The 26,499-nt window shown below is 37.5% G+C and overlaps 1 protein-coding gene across 27 annotated transcripts in view; it reads left to right on the top strand.

The window, feature by feature from the left end:
• Nucleotides 1-26,499, top strand: part of LOC105473429 (glutamate receptor interacting protein 1) — a 711,108-nt gene that overhangs the window by 426,364 nt on the left and 258,245 nt on the right. For 3 of the 27 annotated variants that reach the window (XM_011727240.3, XM_011727242.3, XM_011727243.3), the window contains exon 1: nucleotides 11-1,494. The exons of 18 other annotated variants lie outside the window; for them this stretch is intronic. In XM_011727240.3, coding sequence (XP_011725542.2) covers nucleotides 1,134-1,494 — 361 coding nt within the window. In that variant the 5' untranslated portion in view covers nucleotides 11-1,133. Of the gene's footprint in view, nucleotides 1-8; nucleotides 1,495-14,425; nucleotides 15,718-26,499 lie in introns of those variants that run through there. 6 more of the 27 variants (XM_024790197.2, XM_011727238.3, XM_011727244.3 and 3 more) reach the window with 4 other exon arrangements.

Genomic DNA, 26,499 nt, shown 5'->3' on the forward strand with positions numbered 1-26,499 from the left:
GATGTGTATATTATTGTCACATGAATGGCATTTCACCCCCCACATACCAGTGAATAAGCATATTGGAAAAATTAGAGACCACAGAACCTCGGCACCCAATTTTGGCAGACATTGATGCATGTAACTTGTGGTGAACATTTAGAGGGTCACAGGTCATCTGGGCAGTTCCTGCACACATAAGGTGGGAATCTAGCACAATGGTTAAGTTCAGACTCGGAATCCACAGCTGGAGTTCAGCCTGGCTGTTGCTTCCCTAGTCTACAGCTTTGGACAAGTTACTTAATCTCTGTGTACCACCATTTTCTCATCTGGATAATGAGGGTACTAATTGTACCAACCTTTTGTAGTTTTTGCAAAGAGTAAGTGATTGACGTAAGGTAAGAATAAAGAGGTCTACAGCTGCTGAACTCCTGTACCAAAGCCAGAGTAGCACATCAGAGGACACCCACTCCCCTGAATTCTACTCCTTTCAGCACTCATCTCTTGTTGCTACCTGGTCTCTACTTGCCGTCACTATTATGCCAGGGCCCTCTGTTGCTTTCATCTTGAACTTATATGTGACTTTCCTTATCCCATCAATGGGATGGGGACAGGTGAAGGGAATGAAAACTAGAATATGATACTGGAGGATTGCCCTCTTTTAATGTAGCAAATAAAAATATCTCAAGATTCCAAAACACTTATTTAATCAAGTGAAACTGAAAACAAAGGAAAGCAGTACCTCTCTTATATGGTCACCTAGCAAAGCTTATGTTCCAGGTTCTAGCAGTTCTCCTGCTTCAGCCTCCCAAGTCACTGGGACTGCAGGTGCGTGCCACCACGCCTAGCTTATTTTTGTATTTTTCATAGAGATGGAGTTTTGCCATGTTGGCCAGGCCAGTCTTGAACTCTATACCTCAAATTTTCCACCCGCCTTGGCCTCTCCAAGTGCTAGAATTATAGCCATGAGCCACCGTGCCTGCCCTTCCCCGAAATATATTTCTGAAACATGGTTTATATTTGCAGTCATGCCGATGAAAGTAATCATCTATCAATCAATGAACATTGCTTGAAAGTTAAGTAAACACAAAGGGAGATAAAGAGTAATTTCTTTTTTAATAAGTAATTACACATGAAAGATTAGCAAGGATTCCATGAGTAGTAGTATCCATTCCTACTTAACTGAAAACTTAACGTACCTTTTTTTGTGTTTAGAATTTCTTGAAAGACGAATGGACATTGTGGCCCATTGTGAGAAAGCCATGGCAGAGTCAGTTAAGAAACATCAGTTTAGCACTTCTGAATCTTATCTTCCAGCAACTTTAATACTGAACAGCATATCCTTTAATACTGATGGCTCCATACAGTATAAAGAAAACCTGTATCTGTCTGCCTCCGAAGCCCTAGATGCTTACATTGATGATTTTCACTTAAACTATGAGCCTCCTGATATTAATGATACAAAGGTTAACCTGGATCAGAGTCCTCTTGAATTTCTTGCTAAGTCAAATAGTGGTAAGCTTTCATTATTCTCTGAGTTCGATTTTTAATTATCTATAGAAAGCTGATGCTTTGAGAAGATACATACTCTAAAAGATTTTTTTCTTGGAAAATAATTATCTTGAAATTTATGAATCTTTTTATAAGATTATTATATAATTTTACACTTCCAAAACTTTTCCAGCAATGAATTTCTTTTAATGGGAGTTAATTACGGAAAACACATCCCAGCATTGATTTGAGTGGCAAAGCTCTGGCTTTGGAATCTAAAGCATTGGACTTCATGACTGAAAGTGTTACAAAGTCACTTAAACTCTCCAAGCCAAAGTTAATCCCTTTGTAAAATGAGAATAATAATAGTAATAGTAACATGGTTATCATGGGAGCTCAATGAATGAGAGAACATTCTGTAAATTGTTGCATGTATAAGGTCCTCAGACTTTCTGTAGCACAGTGACGAAAACACTATAATAGAGGACAGGCAACCTAAGGTCTGTTTTCCAATCTGTTAATGACTGTTGAGATATGAGAAGAACTGCTTACTTTCTCTGGGCTTTAGTTTCCTTGTCAATAAGATGAGGAGATTGAACTATATGAGCTCCATAATTTAAAAACTCTATACAATGCAGATGGCAGAAAAATTCAATTAGCCCACTCCAGTATTTCAATATTTCTCATTTAAAAATTGTTATCTGTAGAAGTTGAAAAAATACCATTATAAAACTAAAACTGGGTGTGAATCTGAATTTGTGGCTGATTGACCATAAAGCCATTGGGGAAATAAATTCCTCTAATAATAACTCATTTGTATTAGTGGAAGTACTATTATCACCAGTAAAAATGCCTGTTCTTCCACTAAACATGGTCTTTTAAAGACTGTATGCTAATGTAAACAAGAGTATTCAAAAATTATACATTACAAAACTAAGGTGGCATTTATTGCTACTGATTTTAGACTATTATGAAAACATTTACCATAGTATTGTATGCTGTACTTGATATGCAAAATTAAAATAGATGAAACAGCTTTTTATTCTTTCATAATTACAAAAATAGAATTAAATGAGTAAATGAGAATTCTTGTAAGTCAAACGGAGTCCTACATAAGATAAAACCATGTTTCTTTATGCTAAGTTATCTGGTTATAATATTTGACATGGTTTGATAAATGCAGAGATGTGATATGGGGATTGAGAGTGAAAGTGGTGTATAAGTGTCTACATTACCTGTGCAACTGAAGTGCAAAATATTTTGTAATTTATTCAATAATACTGCTGGTTTTCCTGATAAGGATTTTCAATCCTCTTTTGAGGTTTGGTGGTAGAAAGTTTTTCTGTGTCGGTTTTTCTTTTGAATCCACAGAGAAGAGGCTGTGGAGCAGGCACTTGTTAATGACTTGAAATGTGATACAGGCAATTGCTCTTTCCCTGGTTTCTCTCGAGTTGTTAACTCCACCATCAATGTTATTCTTGGCACTTCTTCACAAAAAAGAAAAATGAACACTGTATGTTTTTTCTGATCATAAGAGTGATATGTACTCATGGTGATATGGTTTGGCCTTGTGTCCCCACCCAGATCTCATCTTGAATTGTACTCCCATAATTACCACGTGTTGTGGTAGAGAATAAGTCTCACAAGATCTGATGGGTTTATCAGGGGTTTCTGCGTTTCCATCTTCCTCATTTTCTCTTGCCGCTGCCGTGTAAGAAGTACCTTTCTCCTCCCACCATGATTCTGAGGCCTCCCCAGCCATGTGGGACTGTAAGTCAAATTAAAGCTCTTTTTCTTCCCGGTCTCTGGTATGTCTTTATCAACAGTGTGAAAATGGACTAATACATATGGCAAGAAAATTTCAGAAAATACGTAAGGATAAAGCAGAAACCAGGCCAGGCATAGTGGCTCATGCCTGTAATCCCAGCACTTTGGAAGGATGAGGCAGGAAGATTGCTTGAGCCCAGGAGTTCGAGACCAGCCTGGGCAATATAGTGAGGCCCTATTTCTACAAAACATTTAAAAATTAACTGGGCATGGTGGTGCACACTTGTAATCCCAGCTACTGGGTAGGCTGAGGTGGGAGGATCGCTTGAGCCAGGGAGGTGGAGGCTGCAGTAAACTAAGAGCCTGGGTGACAAAGCAAGAGTCTGCTTCAAAATAATAATAATAATAATAATACCAAAACAAATCATAATTCTAACACTAAACTATTATTAATAATTCTATCTAAATTTCCATTTTTTCTAGGCAAATATGTATTTCAGAATTGTACTATCCCCACCATGCTATAACCTCGTTTATTCATGTACTGATACTTGTGACTATCATTTCATGTCATTAAAATAGTTCTGTATCTTTACATTAAGTGGTTCTATAATATTTCATTGTTTCTGTCAAGACATTTTGGTTGTCCCTAATATATTTATTATTCAGAATGTTACTATTGCTACATACATGTTTGGGTGGCTGTCTAGTTATTTCCTTAGGATGCATTTCTAGGAATAGAGTTTCTGGGTGAAACAGAATGCACATTTTAAAAGTTTTGGTTCATTTTGTTAAACTGTCTTCCAGAAAGGACGTGCCTATTTAAACACTCCTACCAATGTAGGGAAGGGTCTTTGTTTCCCCATAATCTCAGTGCCCCTGGATTATGAACTGGGTTATGAACTTCTTTAATCCTTGCCAATCTGCTGGGTAATAATTGGTATCTGTGTTTATTTTTCATCTGCTTGTCTTCTTTTATGAACTGCCTTTACTTTGTTTTGTGTATTTGAATCTTTGTCTAGAATATATTTTGTTACTACATATGGTCAAAGCCTAATTTATTTTAAAAAACAATTCCACTTGCCTCCCTTATAATAACCTGAGTTCTCATATATACTTAGGTTTACTTCTTGACTTTTTGTTCCATTGATTCATCTGCATTATTTCTGTACTATTATCACTGCATTTTAATTACATTAGTCTTAAAATAAGTTTAATATCTTAGGTGGGATGGGGTAGAGGGCTAGGAAGGAGGTAGGCCTATTCTTACTCATTTATCCTTCCAAATGGATTTTAGAGTCATTGTTCACAATTTGCAAACGTTAGTCTTTGGATTACTTAGATCAGATTCTTAACTGCCCTTCTGGGCCCTCCCTGATCCCTTTCAACCCATTCTCTACCCTGCATCCATAGGGTTCTTCCTAAAGCAGGAATCTGCTTCTGTCATTTGTGTGCTGAAGACACTATGATGGCTCCCCATCATCCTGGGGATAAGGCTCTGACTCTTTAATATAGTCTCATTGGTGACCTGGCTCTTACTTAACAGTCTAGCTTCAATTTCTCATCTCTGCCCTACCACACATACACACACACACACCCTCTTTCCCCTTCTACTGTACTCCTTTCTAGCAGTCCTGACCTGCTGCTAGCCCTTGGAATTCACCAGGCACATGGTGCCTCCCTGCCTTTCACATGCTGTTCCCTCTAGCTGGAGTGCTCTCCTCTACATCCCCCTTTTCTTCTGTAAACCCTTCTTTGCAGCCTTGATTTAGATGTCACTTTCCCAGCACCACCCTCCTCCCTGCAAAGTCTGGTTTAGTTGTTCCTGTTGTGTTTTCTTGGCACCTGTAACATCCCCTAGGATGGCATGTAACACTATATTGTAAGAACCTGTCCACTGGCTTCTGTCCCCCACGAGATTGATAAGGTCATCCAAGCTCTGTGTCTTGTTTAGCGTTGTAATTCATGTTGTAACTTGGCACTGAGGGCACACAGTCAATTCTGTTGAAGAATAAAGCATCTACAACACTATGATCTTTATTTTTTCCATTCAAGATACCCTTTCTATTGGCAGTATGGCTGTTATAAAAACTGTTACTCCGTCCTTCACTTTTAAGGTGATGCTTATTTCTACTTTGCACATGTTCAGTAGGAATGTGATCTGAACAATGCTAGGTGATGGTAGCACTGCGATCCTTATAAGGCATGGTGAAGGTAAGAGAGGTGACCCACAGAATTAATGCCCTTGGGAATCCCTCCAGGTCTTTACAAGATTCTCAGGGTTATTTTGAATTAACTTATATTAATTCAAAGAAATAACATTTCCTCAGAGTTTGTCTCAGCTTCCATTTTAGTTTTACTAGTGTAACTGTGCTTGCACTAAATTCATCCAGTTGCTCATGTGTCATGAAAGAATAGCTTTTGCTCATTTTCATGTGTGATAATTTTGAATAGAAAAATGGCAAAGAGGATATTTGAAGCAGGTGTGTTTTACAACTTTTATCTCTGAAATTTTAGACTTTTATACTAGAAAATTCAAAAATTTAAAAACTAAATAAGAATATGATCAGGGATCCAGGCCCACCACTCCCCAAGGATCCCTCCCTCCCAGGCTGACTTATTTAGGCTCATCCCTTAAAGCTCCCCTCGAATGTCCCACATGGTTTTGTCAAATCCCCCACTGGCTGACTTAGCTTCTCTTGCCCCTGGGTAGTGGTAGCACCTGTGCAGATCTTTGTGCTCACCACATTTGACTGCAGACATCTGTTTCTGTGAGTTCTGTGAGTCATCAACAGTGTCTGGGTTACTACCATTTCCACAGAGCCTGGTATACTTAAGTGAATGGAACTAAATTGACAAATTATCCTAAAGGATTACTACCTCAGCATGTCAGATAAAGCCATGTTTGTCTAAAATGAGGAAAAATATGACTATACTATGTGTACTTAATATTCAGCCTACTCTAGCATAGAATTTTGCACAGAAATTTGGGCGATCCTCTGGGGAGAAAAAGTTATTGGCACTCTTGCATTGGATTTTGTCATTGTCTAATTCACTGTAGTGTTGTTCTATTCTTGTTGTATAAGAAATTTTCCCCCAATGGGGTTTACGAACTATTTCCAGACACATATTTTGTCTGTTTTTGCTTTAAAAGTCAAGTGATTTTTCTTTGTACAGTCAATGTGCTTTGGGAGAACTAGAGAGAAAATTCCCTTGAAAGATTATGACAAAACCCAGAATGGCTTTTGCTTGAAACATTAATTCTTAGAATATTTCTCTTTTAGTTTTTTTATGCTTGTGTGTGGAGAAAATGACCCAGTAATGCTATAATGGCCTATTTTGTGGATGTGAGAGTTGTTCTTCTTTCTCAATAATGAAAAATCATAACTATTGATTTGAAGGTGGACTGTTCTGGAAACCAAAGGAGTTTTAATGGACATAAGAAGGAAAACATCCTCACCACTCTCAAAATCAACTTTGAGAGATGTTGTTTGAGTCTTTTCTTCTAGCTTGAGTATCTCTGGGATATTTTGCCATATAATCCATTTGTAGTTTTGAGATGGAAAAATCAGGAATCTGTTTAAAAGGCATCTTGTTATTCTAGGGATGACCAATTTATTTTTCAGTCTATGTTTGTCTGATGTTGAACCGACAAATTGCATATTTTTATTCAACGACTAATATGTGCTAAGTAATGTGCTTGGAATTAGAGGGATAGAGTCAGACCTGGTATCTATTCTGAATAACTGTGATCTCTGTCTTCAAAAACTTCATAGTTTAGTAGTAATTCAAATAAGCATAACAGCAATAATTAAACTACAGTGTAGAAAGTGCTGAGATGGAAGTATGCATGAGGTGCTTTGAGACCACGAGAATAAGCACCTGAAGCTGGTTGGAAGGTTAGTGGAGGGTTTCGGAGAAGTGACCCTTCAGCTGAATTTTGAAGGCCAAGTAGAAAATATCAGGTCAAAAAGAAAGGAGTGAAGGACATTCTAGAGAGAGGTGTGGGTATGTGGAAAGGCACAGCATATGTTCAAGGGGTTGCTGGTCATTCAGGATGGATAGAGAATGATGTTTAATTCTGCTTCCTCAGAGCTTGTCTCAGCTTCTATTTTAACTCTACTAGTATAACTGTGCTTGTACTAAGTTCATCCAGTTGCTCATATGTGTCATGAAAGAATAGTTTTTGCTCATTTTCATGTGTGGTAAGTTTTAATGGAAAAATGGCAATGAGGATATTTGAAGCAGTTGTTTTTTACAACTTTTATCTCTGAAATTTTAGACTTTTATACTAGAAAATTCAAAAATTTGAAAACTAAGAATGCGATGATAGTTCAAATGGACATTTTATGCTGGATTATTTATCATTCTTTTCTGTGGTTCTTTCTAACTCCTGGAATAACTGTTTAATCTCTTCACAACCCACCTACCTGAATGAGTCATTTTCCACTAGCTATCCAGTCCTTAATGGATCCACCTAAATTTGATCTCTGCTCCTCCCACTGTGCTGTAATTGGTCCCTGATTTTCTCCCTCACACATCCAACCTGTTCATTGTGCTGTTCTATGCTATGTGCTTTCACAAATGCCATTCCCTCTTTCCTGGAATGCCCTCCCCCGATACACACATCTTCTTCCTTTGGCTAACTTCTGCTCACCCTTTGAAACATAACTCAAGCTTAGTCTCTTCCAGAAGATCTCCCTAATCCTTTTCTGCCTCAGTGCTCACCTCTCCCCACCCTACATGGCACCTCAGTTCACTAGTAGTAGCATACTCTGTGATTAGTAATACTATTAGTACCCTACTAACAGTCGTATACTAATAGTAATAGGAATACCTAACATTTATTAGGCATATATTACAAAATATATAATATTTACACATGTATATATGTATATCTGCTACTAATAGTAATGCCAAACATTTATTAACCTCTTGTTATATGCCAGGATTGACTACATGCTTTAGCTGTTAAACCACAATTAGGTTTGCACCAACCTAATACATTCTATTGTTTAATCCTCATAGCCAAGCCAATCCCCATTTCACAAAGAAACTGAAACACAAGGAGGTTGTGTAAAATGCCCAAAGCACCAGAGCTGTTGAGTATTGTCCCTGGGTTTTTACCCAGGCACTGTCACCTCACAACTCTGGCTGTAGGCCAGCACTATATCATATGCACTTTGTGTGTGTTACAAGTAAAGCTACGGGATGTAAAGCTGAGACCAAAACAAAAAGAAAAAGAGAGAGAGAGAGAGATCCCAAGACTCACCTTAGACGTGATGATCTGACCTCTAAAGAAGGACCTAAATTGACAAAATTGATTTCGTATTTCTTGGTTTACTTACTAAAAACTAATGAGTAGGAGGAATATAGCCAAAAAGGTAAGAGAAGCCCTTAAACTAGGGAGAGAATCAAGGAGCCTGGCTGATTAGCTCTTGACTTGTTAACTATTTTGTCTGTCATTATGAAAACTATTTTGTGGGGCAGTAAGAAACAGTACAGTGGCCAAAGTACTGGAGTTTGATTAAGAAGAACTAGGTTTGAATTTTAACACTCACTTGCTCACACTGTAACCCTGGGCAGGTTATTTAACCTCTTTCTCTTTTTTTAATGTACAAAATGGGAGAAGTAATACCTATTAAGGGTATATATTGTAGATTAAATAAAGTGATAAATGTGAGTACACCTAAAATAGTTATATGTAACATCGTCAGAACCCTCAAAATAATTTGTGGAATAAAATGCAAAATATGGTATTTCTTAGGGGTTTCAACATTCATAACCTTTTACTCTCACTCTTTCTAACAACTCGCCATTGCTCTCACCCCAAGCCGTAACAAAAATAACTGTTTTCGTAAGAATGACTATATTCTCATTCTGAGAGGGGAAAGTTATTCTTGATCATTGTGTATAGAAGCCTGTGGCATATATCTAAATGGCCCTCAGACTTTACATACACCATGTGGAGTCTTGGCTGACAGCATACAAAAGAGTTTTTAGTGTTCACAGTGCATTTGGTAGCCAGCATAGATTTTGTAGCACTTCTGGTAAAATTGTGATTTATGTAGCTGACTCTTTCAGGCAGTTCAAGTAATTTATTATGTCAGAATTTTGCTTGCTTAGTTATCTGTCCCAGTTATGCCCTGAAACTTGAAGTTTTACACTGTTTATTTATGATCTTCCATTTATCTCTCTCCTGCATTATCATACGATAGACACATGTGCTGAAAAATTGTGTAACAGAGCTGAGCAAGACTAGGAGAACTTGGGAGATCAGTAGAGGATTCTACAGTCTTTAAGGAAAATTGGCTCCAAGGGGACTCAGATTTTGAATGAATAAAATAAGAAGTTGAAATTTTAAAGTTGAGCTTACTTACTTTAACTGTTTATCTTCTGTAATTTTTTTTAAAAATCATATGAAAATAAGAGAGATATGAAATTATTAACAAAAAATTCTGGACCAAGATTAACAAAATTAAGCCATATACTTTGGGTTTTGCATATTTTTATTCGTTTAGTTTAATTGTTAATATGTATACTAGATGTGTGAAATAAGAGTATGTAGATGGACATACATGTTTAAAAAAGAAGACAAAAGAAGACATTCACATGCCCATCACACAGCTTAAAATACAGAATATTGGTAACCATGTTAAGCCCCTCTATACCCCTCAAAGATTTCATCATCCTTTATCTTCCTAAATGCAAGGTTGTCCTGTGTTTTTTAAAGTTATTATTTACTTTTTTTTTTTTTTTTTTTTTTTTTTTTTTACAGTTTCTACTCTCCTGTCAGCGTACATTTTGGTGGTTCCTAGATTTTGCCAATACAAATGACGCCCCAGTTAACTTCCCTGTACTTGTCTCATGTTACACACACGCTAAGTTCCCTAGAATGCACACCATGTAGCGGCCTGACTGGGCTATGGGCCTACACCAGTGCAGCTGTGCTAGATCAGGCCAGGCTGTTCTGTGTCCCCTGCCATCAGCAGCATGTGACACCCATTGCTCCACTGTTGTTTAGTTTGCTCAGGCTGTCATAACAATAGGTCATAGACTGCGCAGCTTAGACAGCAGAAATTTATTTTCTCACAGTTCTGGAGGCTGGAAAGTCTGAGATCAAGGTTCCAGCAAGATTTCATTTTCTGGTGAGGGCTCTTTTCCTGGCTTGCAGATGGCCACCTTCTCTTCATGTCCTCACATGGCATAGAGAGACAGAGATAAGAGAGAGAGAATGAGACACACACACAGAGAGAGAGAGAGAGAGAGAGAGAGAGATCTAATGTCTCTCCTTGTTTTATAAAGACACCAGCTCTGTTGGATCAGGGCTTCATGATTATGACCTCATTTTAACCTTAATCAGCTCCTTAAAGGCCCTATCTTCAATACAGTCATATTGTGAAATGGTCAAGGTGGAGGGAGGTTAGGGTTCAACATATGAATTTAGGGTGGATAGGAGACACAATTCAGTCCACAGCAATTAACAGATGCTCGCTATTGTTGGAAGTTAGATTTTTGGTTTTTTTGTTTTCAATCTAGTGGATATAAAATGATATCTCATTGTGGTTGTTGGTAAACATTCACAACAAACTTTACAATTTTAACCATATTTAAGTGCATAGTTCAGAGGCATTAAGTACATTCATATGGTTGTGCAAGCGTTAACACAATCTATTTCCAGACCTTTTTTTCATCATCTCAAGCTGAAACTCTACATATTAAAAAATAATTCCCCATTCCCTCTCCTGTCAGCCCCTGGTAATCACCTGTTCTTTTTCAGTCTCTATGAATTTGACTACTCTGGATGCCTCATAGAAATGGACCCATACAGTATTTGTCCCTTTGTACCTGGCTTATTTCACTTAGCATAATGTCATCAAAGTTCAGCTATGTTATAGAATGTGACAAGACTTTCTTCCTTTTTTAAGGCCAATATTCCATTGTAAGTTATTTGTAAACAGAATATTTTGTTTATCCGTTCATCCATCTCTCGGCAGTAGGATTGCTTCCGCCATCGAGCTGTTGTGAAGAATGCTTCTATGAACACGGGTGTACAAATGTCTCTTTCAGTTCCTGCTTTAAATTAGACTGTATATATGATGGTGGTTTTTAGTTTGCATTTCCCTGATTACCAAAGAGGTGAAATAGTTGATCTTACTTTTATTGGTCATTAATGGCCATTAGTGATTTGTGTTTTCTCTTCTTTAAAATAGATGTTTATATCTTTTACCATTTTTAATGGGTAACTGGTGTTTATTTTCCTTACTGATTTTTAGAAGTTATTTATGTATTTTGGATACTAATCCTTTGTTTCTTCTATGTGTTGCAATTTTCTTCTCTTGATTTCTGGTATTTACAATCTCTTTATGGTGGCTTTCTGTTGCGTAGAAGCCCTTGATGTAATGGAATTTACCATGTTTTCGTTTGATGATTCCTTATCTTGTTGAATAATTATTCTTCCCTGAAGACATTCAGACATTAATTATTTAAAATTCCAGTCAAAGCAAACATGGATATTTTAGGAAGTAAAATGTAATGTATAAATTTTATTTCTTTTTTCTTTTTTTCTTTTTTTTTAGAGACAGGGTCTCACTCTGTCATCCATGCTAGAGTGCAGTGGTATGATCACAGTTTGCTCTAACCTTGAACTCCTGGGCTCAAGTGATCCTCTTGCTTCAGCCACCCCCTGCAAGTAGCTAGGACTACAAGCATACATCACCATGCCCAGCTAATTTTTAATTTTTTTAAATGAAGATGGGGTCTCGCTATGTTGCCCAGGCTGGTCTTGAACCCCTGGCCTCAGCCATCTTCCCACCTCAGCCTCCCAAAGTGCTGGAATTACAGGCATGAGCCACTGCACCTGGCCCAAACTATATATTTTAAACAAGAATGTTTAAGGTTAAATCTGAAATTCCATTTAACAAGTTATTTATTGAGTCCTACTATGTGCCAGACACCATTAAAAGTCACAGATTATTTGTCTTCATGGAGTTTATATTCTTTGAAGGAGAAAAACAATAGCCAAATGAACAAATAATATGATGCCAGGTTGTCTAGATGCTATAAAGAAAGACTAAAAGAAATTCCTGTTATTGGAGCCAGAGATCTCTCCCACCCATGTGGGTTATGTAGAAAGCACAAGAAGGGTTCAATATTGGAAGCAGAGTGTGGCTTAAATGGTACAAATGATGCCCCATAGGCAGGGGTTCTAGTCCTGGCTCTATCACTAGTTCTGTAAATTGGGTGAAACTCACATTCAGTTAAATGTGTAGATTGAATTAGGTAATCCATGTGACTTCTTTTGCCTTGAAACATTTTCTTAAGTACCTGAAAATCAAAGAGATTTTACTGTGTTAAACCTCTTTGGGATAAACTGTTTAGAAGGGAAGAATATGATCAATTTAAATTTTTTTCTAAATCTAAAAGAACTTAGTTCATTTCCAATTCTGATTCTTAACTCTGTGTCTCAGGAAGAGTAATTTTTTATCATTTCCAATAAAACCAACTTTAGATTCTAGCTGAAGCACTGTAAATGGAAAGCCATTTGTAAAGGGATTTCCCTATAATTAAGATGACTCTGCAGAAAAGCTATAAAAGCAAGTCTTCCATGATTGGCTGCAAAAAGTAAAGCACTAAAATTGCCAAGTAATACTATAGATTTCAAAATTTATATGTATCTTTAGAGCTAGTCTCATAAAAGGAATGATTATTTAACAGTCTAAATTCCTGAAAATGGTTTTCATAGTGAAAAAAAAGTAACACATACTGCTATACTTCTTTATCTATGGACATTAACATTTAAATTTCACATTGGAAATGTATGGAAAATCTTTTCATGGAATGAATGCTAAGTTAAATGTGACAAGTGATTGTGATAAATCACTACTTATTACCTGGAGGGGAAGAAAAGAAGCCTTCCTTGTCTAATGAAATATAACACAACACACAAAGAAAATGCAAAGATAGACCATTCTTGAAGTCGAACATAAACCATTTTATGTCTCTGAAAAACTGAAGGAAAGGATATGAATCATATGCCTCTCATCCACCTGAGGGTTATCCTGGACTCTGACTCTTTTGAACTTGAAGTTTTAGTGTTTTTGCACAATCACACTCTCAAGTCTGCTTAAAGAATGTTATTTGACTGCCTTTGGCAACTTCAGTTAAGACCTTGCCAGTAGAGATGAGTGAAGTGAGAAATTGCTTAGGCTGTGGCCAGAGGTCACATAGCAGAGGGGGTAAGAGCACAGCTTATGAAATACAACTTCTTAGTTTCCTACTTCAAATTCTAGTTCTGTCACTTAAAGAAATCTGGGCAAGTTATTTAACCTTGGGAAATTTCTATTCTTCTGTAAAATGCAGATAGTGGCAAGTTAATCCATGTCTTTACTGACTAAAAGAAAAAAAATGTGGCCATCTTCAGGGACTCAAAAGTCACAAATGCCATTTCCCTTTCTCTCCACTTTCTCTTTCTGGATTTTTTGAATTTGTGATGAAATTTTTATTTTTAAAGAGTGATCTTAAAAGTTACAGACATTTGGCTGGGCACATTAGCCCATGCCTGTAATCCCAGCACTTTGGGAGGCCGAGGTGGGAGGATTGCTAGAGCGCAAGAGTTCAAGACCAGCCTGGGCAACGTGGTAAAACCCCATCTCTACTGTGTGTGTGTGTGTGTGTGTGTGTATACATATATGTAGTAGATATATATATATGTAGTAGATACATATATATATGCACACACACATATATATTACTCTAATATATATTATATATAATACTCATAATACTTTAATATATATAATATATATAAAATATATATATACACACACACACATATATATACATACACACACAAAAATTAGCCGGGCATGGCGGCACACACATGTAGTTCCAGCCACTTGGGAGGCTGAAGTGGGAGGATCACTTGAGCCCTGGAGGTCAAGGCTTCAGTGAGCCAAGATTGTGTCACTGCACTCTAGCCTGAACAACAGTGCGAGATGCTGCTCAAAAAAAGAAAAAAGTTACAGATATCCTTATATCTTCTATAGAGACTGATATATTCTGTATTCTGCCCTCACTGCCTTAAGCAAGTCACTTATACCCTGAGCTTCAATTTTCTTCTTTGTAAAATAGAATCAATCCCAGTTCATAAGGATTATAGGTCCCTCATAGATGCTGATACACCTTATCACTACATTAATGGATAAGAGCAGGAATATGCACAGTTACCTTAAGCAATGGTCTTAAAACTTGGATTCCAGTATGAGTTTCTAAGAATCTTGAAATCCCTCAAAATTATATGTATTTGAATTTATATATGTCTTTGTATTTCAATACATTCTTAAAAGAGTTTATGACCCCAAAGAAATTAAGAACCATTTCCTCAACATGAGACTGAAGAACTTTAAAAAGCAAGACCTGACTGTAACCTGACCAGATGTGTCTATACAAATCGATAAGGAAAGTGCTCATTAGAATGGAATTTGGTTCTCACTGGAAAAATGGAAGAACCTTTCCTTTTTGGGGAAGGAAGCATGGGAAAAAGGAGGATCACAGAAGGAAACATTGGCACCATCCAGAGAAGAGGGAGTACCTTAGTTAGTGGTCTTCAAGTGTTCCAAGCCCAATAGCTAGATCATCCCTGATGTAAAGGTAGAGAGGGGTTGTTGCTGAGGGCTCCAAGGGCTCCAATTACAATGGCTCTGCCGTCTCTTTGGATAAAGCTTATTTTGTTTCCATTCCCTACTTGCCTTGTGACCTTCTGGTTTTATTGAGTCTCCCATGCAGTTCTGTTTATAGCAAGTGTTCTATACCTGTGACAACAAATGTCTTATTACACATCCACCAGTCTCATACTCCAGTCCCCTCAGTTTGGTGATGCATTTCTCACCACTGAGAAATGGGGCCATTCTTGACTTGCTGACAATGCAAGTTTCTACACCTACAAGGGAGAGGCCCAAAGATGAGAACCATGGTAAAATAACCAAGGAGCTGACCACCACCTTGGGAAGCCCTGGTAGGAGACAGGCTCCTGAGACTCTCAGTATTCTCACCTCCCCTTCACAATCCCACATATGTTATTTTCCATTATGAGCTTGTGTAGGAAGGAATACCTACCCCATAGGGATATACAAGACTTAAATAAAATAATGCATATAAAATATGCAGCCAGTCCTTGGCACATATTCAGTGTTACATGTTCTGCTCTAGTTCTGTCACATTAAAATACTCACCTTGTGACAATCCTCCGCTTAAATAGAAATTTCTATATCAACTGACTCACATGGTAGGACCACTATGCTGTAATTTGTCATCAGTCTCCCATAATAATAAGCATAGTATCACTTGTCTTTTTCCCTTTGTTACACAGAAAGTCAGATGATGACAGTAGACGGGCATTATATTGAGAGAGAGAGAAAGAAATCTTGCCTCTTCTTAATGCTTGCTACATGGAGGAAAATGGCAGCAATGAAAACAGGGGTACACTCTATATCTATATGACTTTAGTAGTGCTATTAAACTCATTGAAACAGTTAGGTATACATAGTATTGTTTTATTAGTAGGTTTTCATGTTCTATTTGAATACCACCTTTAAGATCTCTTTTATCAGAGCAGTAAGCAGAGCCAATGAACAAATATTTATCAAGTGCCTATAATGTACAAGATGCTAAGTGGGAAACAAAAATGAATAAGAAATAACCCCAGCTTCAATGATTTTTTTCAATCAAGCCCATGCCCAAGAAAATATTAGCTTTCCTGATTTGCTTACTGTCATTAGAGTAATAGAAAGTTTTAGCCAGCTGTGATGGCTCATACCTGTAATCCTAGCACTTTGGGAGGCCAAGGCAGGTGGCTCACTTGACGTCAGGAGTTCAAGACCAACCTGGCCAACATGGTGAAACCCCTTCTCTACTAAAAATACAAAAATTAGTCAGGCATGGTGGCTGACACCTGTAATCCCAGCTACTCTCAGTTGGCTGAGGCAGGAGAATCGTTTGAACCCGGGAGGCGGAGGTTGCAGTGAGCGTAGATTGTGTCACTGCACTCCAGCCTGGGGGACAAGAGCAAAACTCCGTCTCAAAAAAAAAAGTGTTATTTTTCTCATCTATTATTGCTAAAATTATCCCAATGAATATAACCAACAAACATGGAGATTTGGTTTTGCAGAAATGCTTTCTGACCATTTCTTCTCTACAGTATAATCTCAGTAAAATCCTAAGAATAGACAGTTCTTCAATAGAGCATCTTTTATTGCACTGAAAATGCAATGAGATGCAGAATCAGGCTATTGCTTTGATTCATAGGAGAGTAACTGAACCACTCTGAGTCTCTGCTCACTGCCCTCATGTCCATGCCCTCAAGCACCTTAAGGCACCCAGGAAGATAGCCTCCATTTTAAACTGTTTTCAACTAACTTCTCCAAGCCTTACTCTTCTCACCTGTCAAATGCAATTCATTCTTTCACTCAAAAAAATTTTTATACAAATCAAGCTCTAAAGTCCATGGTTTTTGCCCCATAAGAACTTAAGCTCCTTGAGGGAAGAGACCAGAGGAAAAAGTCCAAATTCAGGGAGACTGATAGTTGGGATTTGAGGACAGGGATTCTGATTTTTTTTTTCCCCTTGACACAGAGTCTTACTCTGTTGCCCAGGCTGGAGTGTGGTGGCACGATCTTGGCTCAACCTCTGACTCCCAGGTTCAAGGAGTCTCGTGCCTCAGCCTCCTAAGTACCTAGGATTACAGGCATGCACCCAGATAATTTTTGTGTTTTTAGTAGAGACAGGGTTTCACCATGTTGCGCAGGCTGGCTTTGAACTCCTGGCCTCATGTGATCCGCCTGCCTCAGCCTCCCAAAGTGCTAAGATTACAGGCGTGAGCCACCACACCCAGCTCTGAATTTTATATATTCTCTTCAATACCTAGTAGAAAGAGCCTTGGATATTGTAGCTGCAAAATTAAAAAAAAAAAAAAAAAGTGTCTAAAGGCCCCCAAGGCCTGGCCTATACTTAGTAGAGTGAAAACCAGAGATTCAAAGACTTTCAAGAAAAACAACAAGAATCAAAACTGGCTTGTGGGTCTTTTTAAGGTAAAATTAAGCTGTATGAAACTAAAATCTTGATGTATTTTCTCACACAAAATTTCAACATAGGAATTTAATAGATGAATGGGTTGGTATTCTTTCAAATGAAGGTTCTATGTATATTTAAAGAATTCACTCCCTCATGGAGAAAGCAAACATTTCTGGATGAAAGTAGGTCCAGTGTGGTTTGTAACATGCTTTTAATGTTACTTTAGTACATTGTTTCAGATTTGGTTTAATAATTAACCATATTCTTTTGCCTGTGTTTTTACATTGTATCTCTTCCAGAAATTGACTTCTATGGAAAAATTACATTTGAATGTTCATTTGAGTTAAAGCTTTCAAGCAAATATTATGACTCAAGATTATAATTAGAGGCTTTAGAACTACCAGTCTTCAAAGACATGGCTCAGTAGAATCCAAGCTTATTGTTGTTATTAGGGAGCAGAGATGAAGTATAGGAACTTGTATCACCTTTTGCTTTGGGAATGTAATGATGCCATTCTGATAACTCTATGAAATGCTGGTCATCACATGTGTTAGGCTTCATGCCATTTATGTCGTTAAGGCTTGTCAGCACGATGTGCTGCAAAGCGTGAGTGACTGCTTCATTCAGGCTCATTCATTTTAATATGTCTTGTCAACTTCCCAAGAATGTCCTAATGTACTAAAACAAATATTTTCTTATGGAATAGAGCCTCCTCAATTAAACCAAAATCCAGCCATGCAATTCAAAACTTTTGTTTCTAGAATATGATAAATGAAACCAGAGAATTAAATTTTGCATGCTTTATATGCATACTTGCAATACAGAAGGAAAAATTACCTGAATGGTGTATTCTGTTTCAGAGAATAGATTTAACATTCCTTTAATGATAGCATTTAAAAATAATTGTTGAGTACCTACTACTTATGAGTCTTTGGGAATACAATGATGCAAAACAGTCTTAGTCCCTGCCCTTTTGGAATTCATAGTTTAGTGGAGTAAAAAATAGATGCATAACTCTAAACTGTGATGATTTATATAAGGGGTGCTTAACTTCAGCCCTATTGACATTTTGGGCCAGATCATTCTTTGTTGTGGGAGCTGTCTTGGGCATTGCAGGGTGCTTAGCAGCATCCCTGGCCTCTAACCACTAGATGCCAACAGCAACCTCTTCCCCAGTTGTGACAATCAAAAATATCTCTAGATGTTGTCACATAATCTCAGGAAAGGAGCAAATTCACCCCTGGTTGAGAGGTGCCCTCATTTATATGAAGGGAAATTACAAGGCATTTTGAGAATGCACAACTAGGAAAACTAGGCCTAAATTGGCAAAGCTTTCTGATAAGTGGCATGGTGATGTTTGCATTAAACTCTGATGAGGGGTTAACAAGACTAAAAGGGCTGGGGGCAGCAGGAGAGGAGGAGGGAAAATGAGAAAAGGAACAAATTATTTTAGATTTCCTGCTGAAGGCTGGTTCCTTGTACATGTTAGTTATGGGGAATCCCTTGAAAGCAGGGCAGCGTTAGGGTCCTGTTCAGACCCCTGCTTTCACCGGAGGCCTAGGTACACAGGGGCACTCAAGGAATTTTTATTGGAGGCATAAGGTATATTCCCTCTAACAGGCACAGTGATGAGCACTAGGAGATATAATATTACCAAGCCGTGTTCTCTGGTATCTGTGAGCTCACTGTCTATTTAGGACAAATAAGGGATCTGGAGAAAGCCTGCTCTGAAGAGATGACATTTGAAGAATAGTGAAGGATGGGCAGGTGCCAGGTGGCTACGGCTTTCCCCAGCTGCTCCAAGCAGAGTTGGGGGATTTCTCCTCGATGCTCATTTTGTGGTTTGTTAGTGCTTCTGTCATTGTCCTTATAGCTGTGGGCACAACTAGATCTAAATGATCAAGTATTGGAATTCACAAACAAATCTCTCTTTCCTTTCTACCTCCCTCCCCTAGCCTCCTCCCCACACTCCTGCTTTCCAGCCCTTTCAGACTCTCCCTTTCTCTCACCCTCATTCCCAGGCAGGCAGGCTTCTCCCCATGGAGTCCTTACAGGCTCCCAGCTCCAAGACTAGCAGAAGGAGGTTTTCTTCCTTTGTAAAATTTTAACAAAGGGCCTCAAAGTGAGTCCTGCTGTGTCTGAGGGAATGACTCCCCAACTCTGAACCAGTCACTACACCCAGGGGATCCAGTGCTCTGATTGGCTAGAACTAGGTCTCTGCAACCCCTTCTTCAAATCTGCAGGGAAAATCAGCTCCACTCAAATGGCATGATGTCAGACTTGGGGAAAGACATATCCTCAGATAAATCCAGATACTATTAGGAGAAAAGGGAGAAATGGCTGCTAATTAGACAAGAATATTACTCATCCACTGCAGTAACTTACTTACACCCTCCCCAACTACACTGTGAGAACTGCTGCAGTCAGCTTTGACACTTGTCAGACATATACTTGACACATGGAAAATATTCAGTACATTCTGTGGGTATTTGCTGAATTAATGAGTGAATGAGAAAATGAACTGATATTTTCACTTTGTTTTGCTTACTGAGATCTGATGAAATGAAGAAGAATCAGGAAAATCAACTAGGAGTCTGTTTGGTAGTCCTGCCAGAGATTTGGTAGACTTGGTTGTTGTGTTGAATTTCAGGATTGTAGTCTCCTTAGCAGTGCAGAAACATCTTAAGGATAGGCACCAGAATCTACCACAAAGAAATCACCTGATGAAGGGCCAATAGTAATATAATCTTTGTAAAGTGAGTGTGAGCTACCTTGACTGATGAGAAAGAACATCTAAGTGTTCTTCATCGAAGGAAGGAGTACAGCTGTCATAATGCTCTGTGGGACAGATGATGGCCCAGCAGCCAGTGGCAGCTTAAGCAAGAGCCTAATCTGTAAGCACCTGTGGTTAGAAAATGGGAAGGCACGGTTTACAGTGACATTTGGAGCTTAATGTCCATGCCAATGAATTACTTGGACCATGCAGGGATGGTCAGAGAGCACGAGAGCATGAATCTTGGCAAAATAGCATCAGTGTCAAGTTCTCATTTGTCCTGGCTCAGTGCCCTTCCTTCTTGACACCTGCAGAGTCATTTCTGCAGAAAGAAGCAGAACTCTTTCTCATCAGGATTCTATGCGTGTATCCAGAACTGTGAAGTGTGGAGTGGTGACGCTGACTATACCTCTTTTTAATTGAGACAGTAAGGCTTTCTCACCTTCTCCAGCTTACTGGGGATGGGAACAGAACATGAGACACTGGCAGAAAGAAAGGCCAAGAGAATATAAGGACAGAGCACATTTATCAGGGCAAACTGTAAGCAAATGCTTTCAGAATATAGGATATCCAGATACTCCTAGCTATGGCTGGTTTATATTCAAAACATTTAAGAAATATTTCCTCAGTTTTCTCTAGAGAAATACTATACTATTTGTTGTGCACACATATTTAGTATTTATATTCAGAAGATAATATATACTTTATAAATATATTGATTTTTAATTGAACTTTTGTTTGACTCTTTTAGCATTTGGTTTTAAAAATAAATATACTTTTTTTTTGGCGATGGGATCTTAATCTGTCTCCCAGGCTGGAGTGTAGTGGTGCGATCTCAGCTCACTGCAACCTCTGCCTCCTATGCTCAAGCAATTCACCCACCTCAGCCTCCCGAGTAGCTGGGAGCACAAGTGCACACCACCATAGGCAGCTAATTTTTTTTTTTTTTTTTTTTTGTATTTTTGGTACACATGGGGTTTCACCATGTTGCCCAGACTGGTCTCGAACTCCTGAGCTCAGGTGATCTGCCCACATCAGCCTCCCAAAGTGAAAAATAAATATACTTTTAATGTGTTTTTGAGACTGATAAACTTGTTCTTCCCTCTGCCTGGAACATCTCCTCTCCAGAGGTGGGCTGGTTCCTTCTTCTCCTTTGAGTGTCAGCCTATGTCAGGTCCACAGAGAGGCATTCTCTTTCTGATGCTGCTTCCTCTCTCCCACTCTGGAACTCTCAGTACCCGAAATTCTTAGTAGGTATACAATAAATATTTTATTAAATGCTATTTGGGAGACACTTACAAATGTCTCTATATACTCTTTATTCTATTTATGTTTTTATCAAACTTCTCATCTAAGGAATCCCAACCCCTTACATTTGCAAGACTATCTTAAAATTATTCCTTTTTGGAAGCTCCATTTAAAATTTATATTTGCATAATTTTTCCACCTCAGTGACATTTCTCATTAAACTCTTAACACTTTAAAACTGCTTATATTGGTTCAAATTTCAAGGTTAATTCCATCATTTTGAATTTCTTCATTTTATACCTACTGTCAGAAGGTAATTACAATAAAAAATCACTTATACTCATTATAGTTTTTATATAATATAAATGACTGTATTTCAATGTAAATGTGTAAATATTTTATTACTTTATTGAGTCCCTTTAAAAATTGATGTAACTTAAAGCACCATAAATTCTCAGAAAAATGTGTTATAAGATCTACTGGTCATCTATTTATATGGGAAAGTACATATGTGAAAATGTGTCTGTATGCAAGTAGGATGCATAAACAAGATCAAGGAGTCAGTTCACTTTGGGGAAAACATAATGTACACCATCCATAATGGAAGCAAGACAATAATGTAAATGATAAGATGTGAGTTACATTGGTTAAGAAATAAATGAAGCTATTATAATATATGCAACTTAAATAACATGGCAGTCCATCTGGTCACTTGAAGACCTGTCTCCAAATCGGTCCCCAGATTCATAAGTATAAGGTCATGACAGATAATAACATATGTCTCTTCCTTCCTGAGACCTTTCTGCCTTGTGTTTTATAGAAAGAATGACATTACAAGCTTACCACCTACACCAAACCTATTTAAAAAAAAAAAAAAAAAAAGGAACTGAAATACATGATCCAAAAGTAAAAGATAGTCTTGCCTTGGTTTTCATTTGCATTTGGCATTTTAAAACATGACAAAAACCAGTAATGGATTTTTACTTTGAGCCATTTCTAAATGTTTTGCTGGAAATTAGCTGTAAATATTACAATCTCTGGAGCAAGTTAAATTGGAAATGTTGCTCATGCTAAATGAAATAATTAACTATGAATGAAAATCCTGATAGAAAAATGTACTTTTCACACATCTTTTACAGATGTGCTATACTGCACGGGAAATTTCACATGGAGAAAGCAAAATAACCACTGTCTTTCCTTAGAGATACTTTTAAAAGGGGTAAGAGATATGAAAATGAATGTATATGCTATTATCCATCAGCCTAGTACTTGCTGCAGAGAATGATTTTGATTCTTTGCTGTATGTACTTAGCCTAAATGATTGTTTTACATGCTTTATTTCTCTAATGCATTCAGAGAGAATCAATAAATTATATTTATTATTCAGAGGCAGGAGACATTTTGTAATCTATCCAATGATGAATTTCTAATATATCTATTTTACTTTAAAATGTTACTTTACTTCTAATCTTTTTCTCTCTTTAAGGATTAATCACAATCATAGCAACCTATTACACATTTTGACATGAAATTGTAAATCATCTTGTTACATATTTTTGTACTTTCCAAAATGAGACATTTTGTTTATTTATTCAAACCAAAATAATGGTTCTGATCTCTGTGCAACATAATCTAGACCTTTGAGAAGGCAAACATGCATATGGAAACAGAGGAACCAATTGAAATAATGTATGTTCTTACAAAGTTTTTAAATATTCAAAATCAGAGGAATGTTTAACTTCTATGTTATTGTAGAAATCTGTTTAGGTGGGAAAGACACTGACTCCGAGAGGATAAAATTGTATTCCCATCATCTATCACAGTGCCTTGCACCCTACATTACTGAATAAATATATGAACAAATGAATGAATGAATTATAAAGGAGCTGTGTTTCAAAAAATGCTTCCCTGCAATAATAATAATAGTGTAGCTGAAGATTGGTTTTATTGAAGGAAACCAAAAGATAATAAATTTAAAAGGAAAAATTCATATATTCCTATAAAATGTTATGTGGAGCTACTACCAGCTAAAATGTCCTATGGTTATTTTAAGTAGTTGTTTGAGTGCATCGATCAAATTGAAACCAAAGAGACATCAAAAACCAAATAGGAAATGTCTTTAATCCTAAAAATAAATATGTCCACTTGCACTTGAAATGCCCAGTGCTTCCAGCAGCTGAGCCTACAGAAGGAATGAGGAAGTGGCTCAGGTTCTGAGAAGAAACAGAAAGAGGGAAGGGATGACTGGTATGTGAGCCCCAGTTAGGAAACTTGGGGCTTCCAGGAGGAAAATTAGACAAGAAATCTGAGGGTGATGTGAGCCAAGTTTAGAAAAATTATAAATTCCATGAACTTGACCATCCTTGTAAGGCTGAAATGTTCAAGTACATATTGTTTCCCATTTAGTTGGAACTCATACCAAGAGATGATACAGGCTGACCAGCTTTAAGTAGGCCCAGTCCCAGTGAGCAGCTGTGTGACAATGGGCAAGCTACTTAATGTCTCTGTGCTTCTGTTTCATTTCCTGAATACTGCAGATAAGAATGCCTCATCAAGCTGTTGTAAAGTTTAAATGAATTAATACTTTTAAAGTGCTTATGACACTACTTTGATTAAAGGTTTGTGAAATAAACTTCGTCGAAGATAAATTATTAAGAAAAGCAGAGAGATTTAGGCTATATCTCTAAATGTTATGCCTCTCCATGAAAATATTTCTTGTAACTACTTCTAGAAACCGAAAACTGTTTTGGCAAGGCTATTAGTCTGGTTCATTCATTCATTCGGCAGTTACCTACTGAGCATCTACTGTTTGTCAGGAAGTATTCTAGATACTGAGGATACAGTAATAAAAATAAACTAAAATCATGTTCAATGTCCTAATGGAATTCATAATATACAGGGGGAGACAGCTAAATAAACAGTAATTCTGTATAGTAAATCTTGTAGTAAACAACATATGGGGTGCCACAGGAGCTCAAGCTATCACATCAACCCTTTCACTGCATGAATAGTAGGTGGAAATAGGGACATATCATGTGAAACATCCTGAAAGAAGGGATGACTGGGTTGAGACTTGAAGGATGAGTGTGGGTAAGGCAGGTATAGGGAAAATGAAGAGTACTTTAGAGCACAGAGAATTCAAGATCATTGAAGTTAGATGGCAAGGGGGAAATGAAACTTAAAAAGTAGGCAGGGACCAGGTAACAGAGAAAACCATGTGCCATGTTTTCTGGACCTTAAGACCAATTGGAAACAGTGTTCAGTTGCCCAGCATGCTTGCTCTTTAGTCTCTCATATTGTACATATATATTTTTGTTTTGATGTGTACATAGTATGTGTTCATGGGGTATATGAGATATTTTAATACAGGTATATAATGTATAATAATTGCATTAGGGTAAATGGGGTATCCATCACCTCAATCATTTATCTTTTTTTGTGTTGCAAACAATCCAAATACATTTCTTTATTTTTAAATGCACAATAAATGATTTTTGACTGTAGTCACCCTGTTGTGCTATCAAATACTAGATCTTATTAGATCTTATTCATTCTATCTATATTTTTGTACCCATTACCCATCCCCACTTCCCCTCCCTCCTCCATCACATTGTATTTGTTTGGAATTTATTTGGGGCAAAAGTGACTTGTAGCATAACTCAAGGGTCCTGCTTAGAAATTAATTGTATTATAGGTTAATCAAAGTGGAATCAGTACAGTGATTTCTTGGATATGACACCAAAAGCACAGCCAACAGAAGAAAAAAAATGGATAAACTGGACTTCTCCAAATTAAAACCTTTTGACATCAAAGTACATTATAGACAGAATGAAAAGGTGACCCATGGAATGGGAGAAAATATTTGCAGATCATATATCTGACAGAGAATATCCAAAATACATAAGGAAGTTTACAACTCAACAGCATAAACAAACAACCCCACTCAAAGATGGGCAAAGGACTAGAAAAGACATTTCTCGAAAGAAGATATACAAATGGGCCCTAAGCACAAGATCAGACACTCAGCAATACTAGACATTAAGGAGATGCAAATCAAAACCATGATAAGATAGCACTTTATATCCATTGGGATGGCTATTAAAAAACAGAAAATAGCAAGTATTAGCAGGAATGTGGTGGAATTGTAACCCTTTTGCATTACTAGAGGGAATATAAAATAGTGTAGCTGCTGTGGAAAATAGTTTGGGGGTTCCTCAAAAACTTAAACATAGAATTACCATATGATCCACAATTCCATGCCTACATATATACCCCAAAGAATTGAAAGCAGGGACTCAAACAGATACTTGTACTTCACTGTTCAGAGCAGCATTATTCACAATAGCCAAAAGGTGGATGCGAGCTAAAAGTCCATCGACAGATTGAGTGAATAAACAAAATGTAGTATATACACCAAGGAATATTATTCAGCAATGAAAGGTAATGCAGTTTGATACATCTTGTAATGTGGATACACTTGGAAGACATTATGCCAAGTGAAAAAGCCAGACACAAAAGGACACACATTATGTCACTGCCCTATGTGAGGTGCCTAGAATAGGCAAATTCATAGAGACAGAAAGTAGAATAGAGGTTACCAGAAGCTGTGGGGGGACAATGGGAGGTTATGGTTTAATCAATACAAGGTTTCAGTTTGGGATGATTTAAAAAAAAGTTCTGAAGATGGGGGCACAACACTGTGAATGTACTTAAAGTTGTTTAACTGTATACTTAAAAATTGTTAAAATGAACAATTTGTGTTATGCCTATTTCACCACAACATAAAAAAAGTAAATGAAATCGCTCTGCTTTGCAATTTATAAAATGCTTTTGCAAAAATATGTTAAAACTTTTCTAAATACAGTAATTTCTGAAAACTTAATTTATTCATTATCTTTTGCATCTGGGATTTGGGAGAGTATAAACCTGAGTGAATTAGAGAAGTTTGGGCAGGAAACAGCGTGAATCATCACACTGCAGCCTCCAGACTTCAAAAAAATTTCTACAACCAGCCCTTAATTTATGATGAGGAAGAAGCAACTTATGCACCACTCTTTCCCCCACTCCACTGGCCATTAAAAGTCGGGGGTAGGGGGCGCGGGAGGGTGGGAAGAGTGTCATAAGAAGAGAAAAGAGCGCGTGCGTGAGAGAGAGAAAGGGTAGGGAAGGAG

This window comes from Macaca nemestrina, chromosome 10 (genome assembly GCF_043159975.1).
Source record: "Macaca nemestrina isolate mMacNem1 chromosome 10, mMacNem.hap1, whole genome shotgun sequence".
NCBI classification, from domain to species: Eukaryota; Metazoa; Chordata; class Mammalia; order Primates; family Cercopithecidae; genus Macaca; species Macaca nemestrina.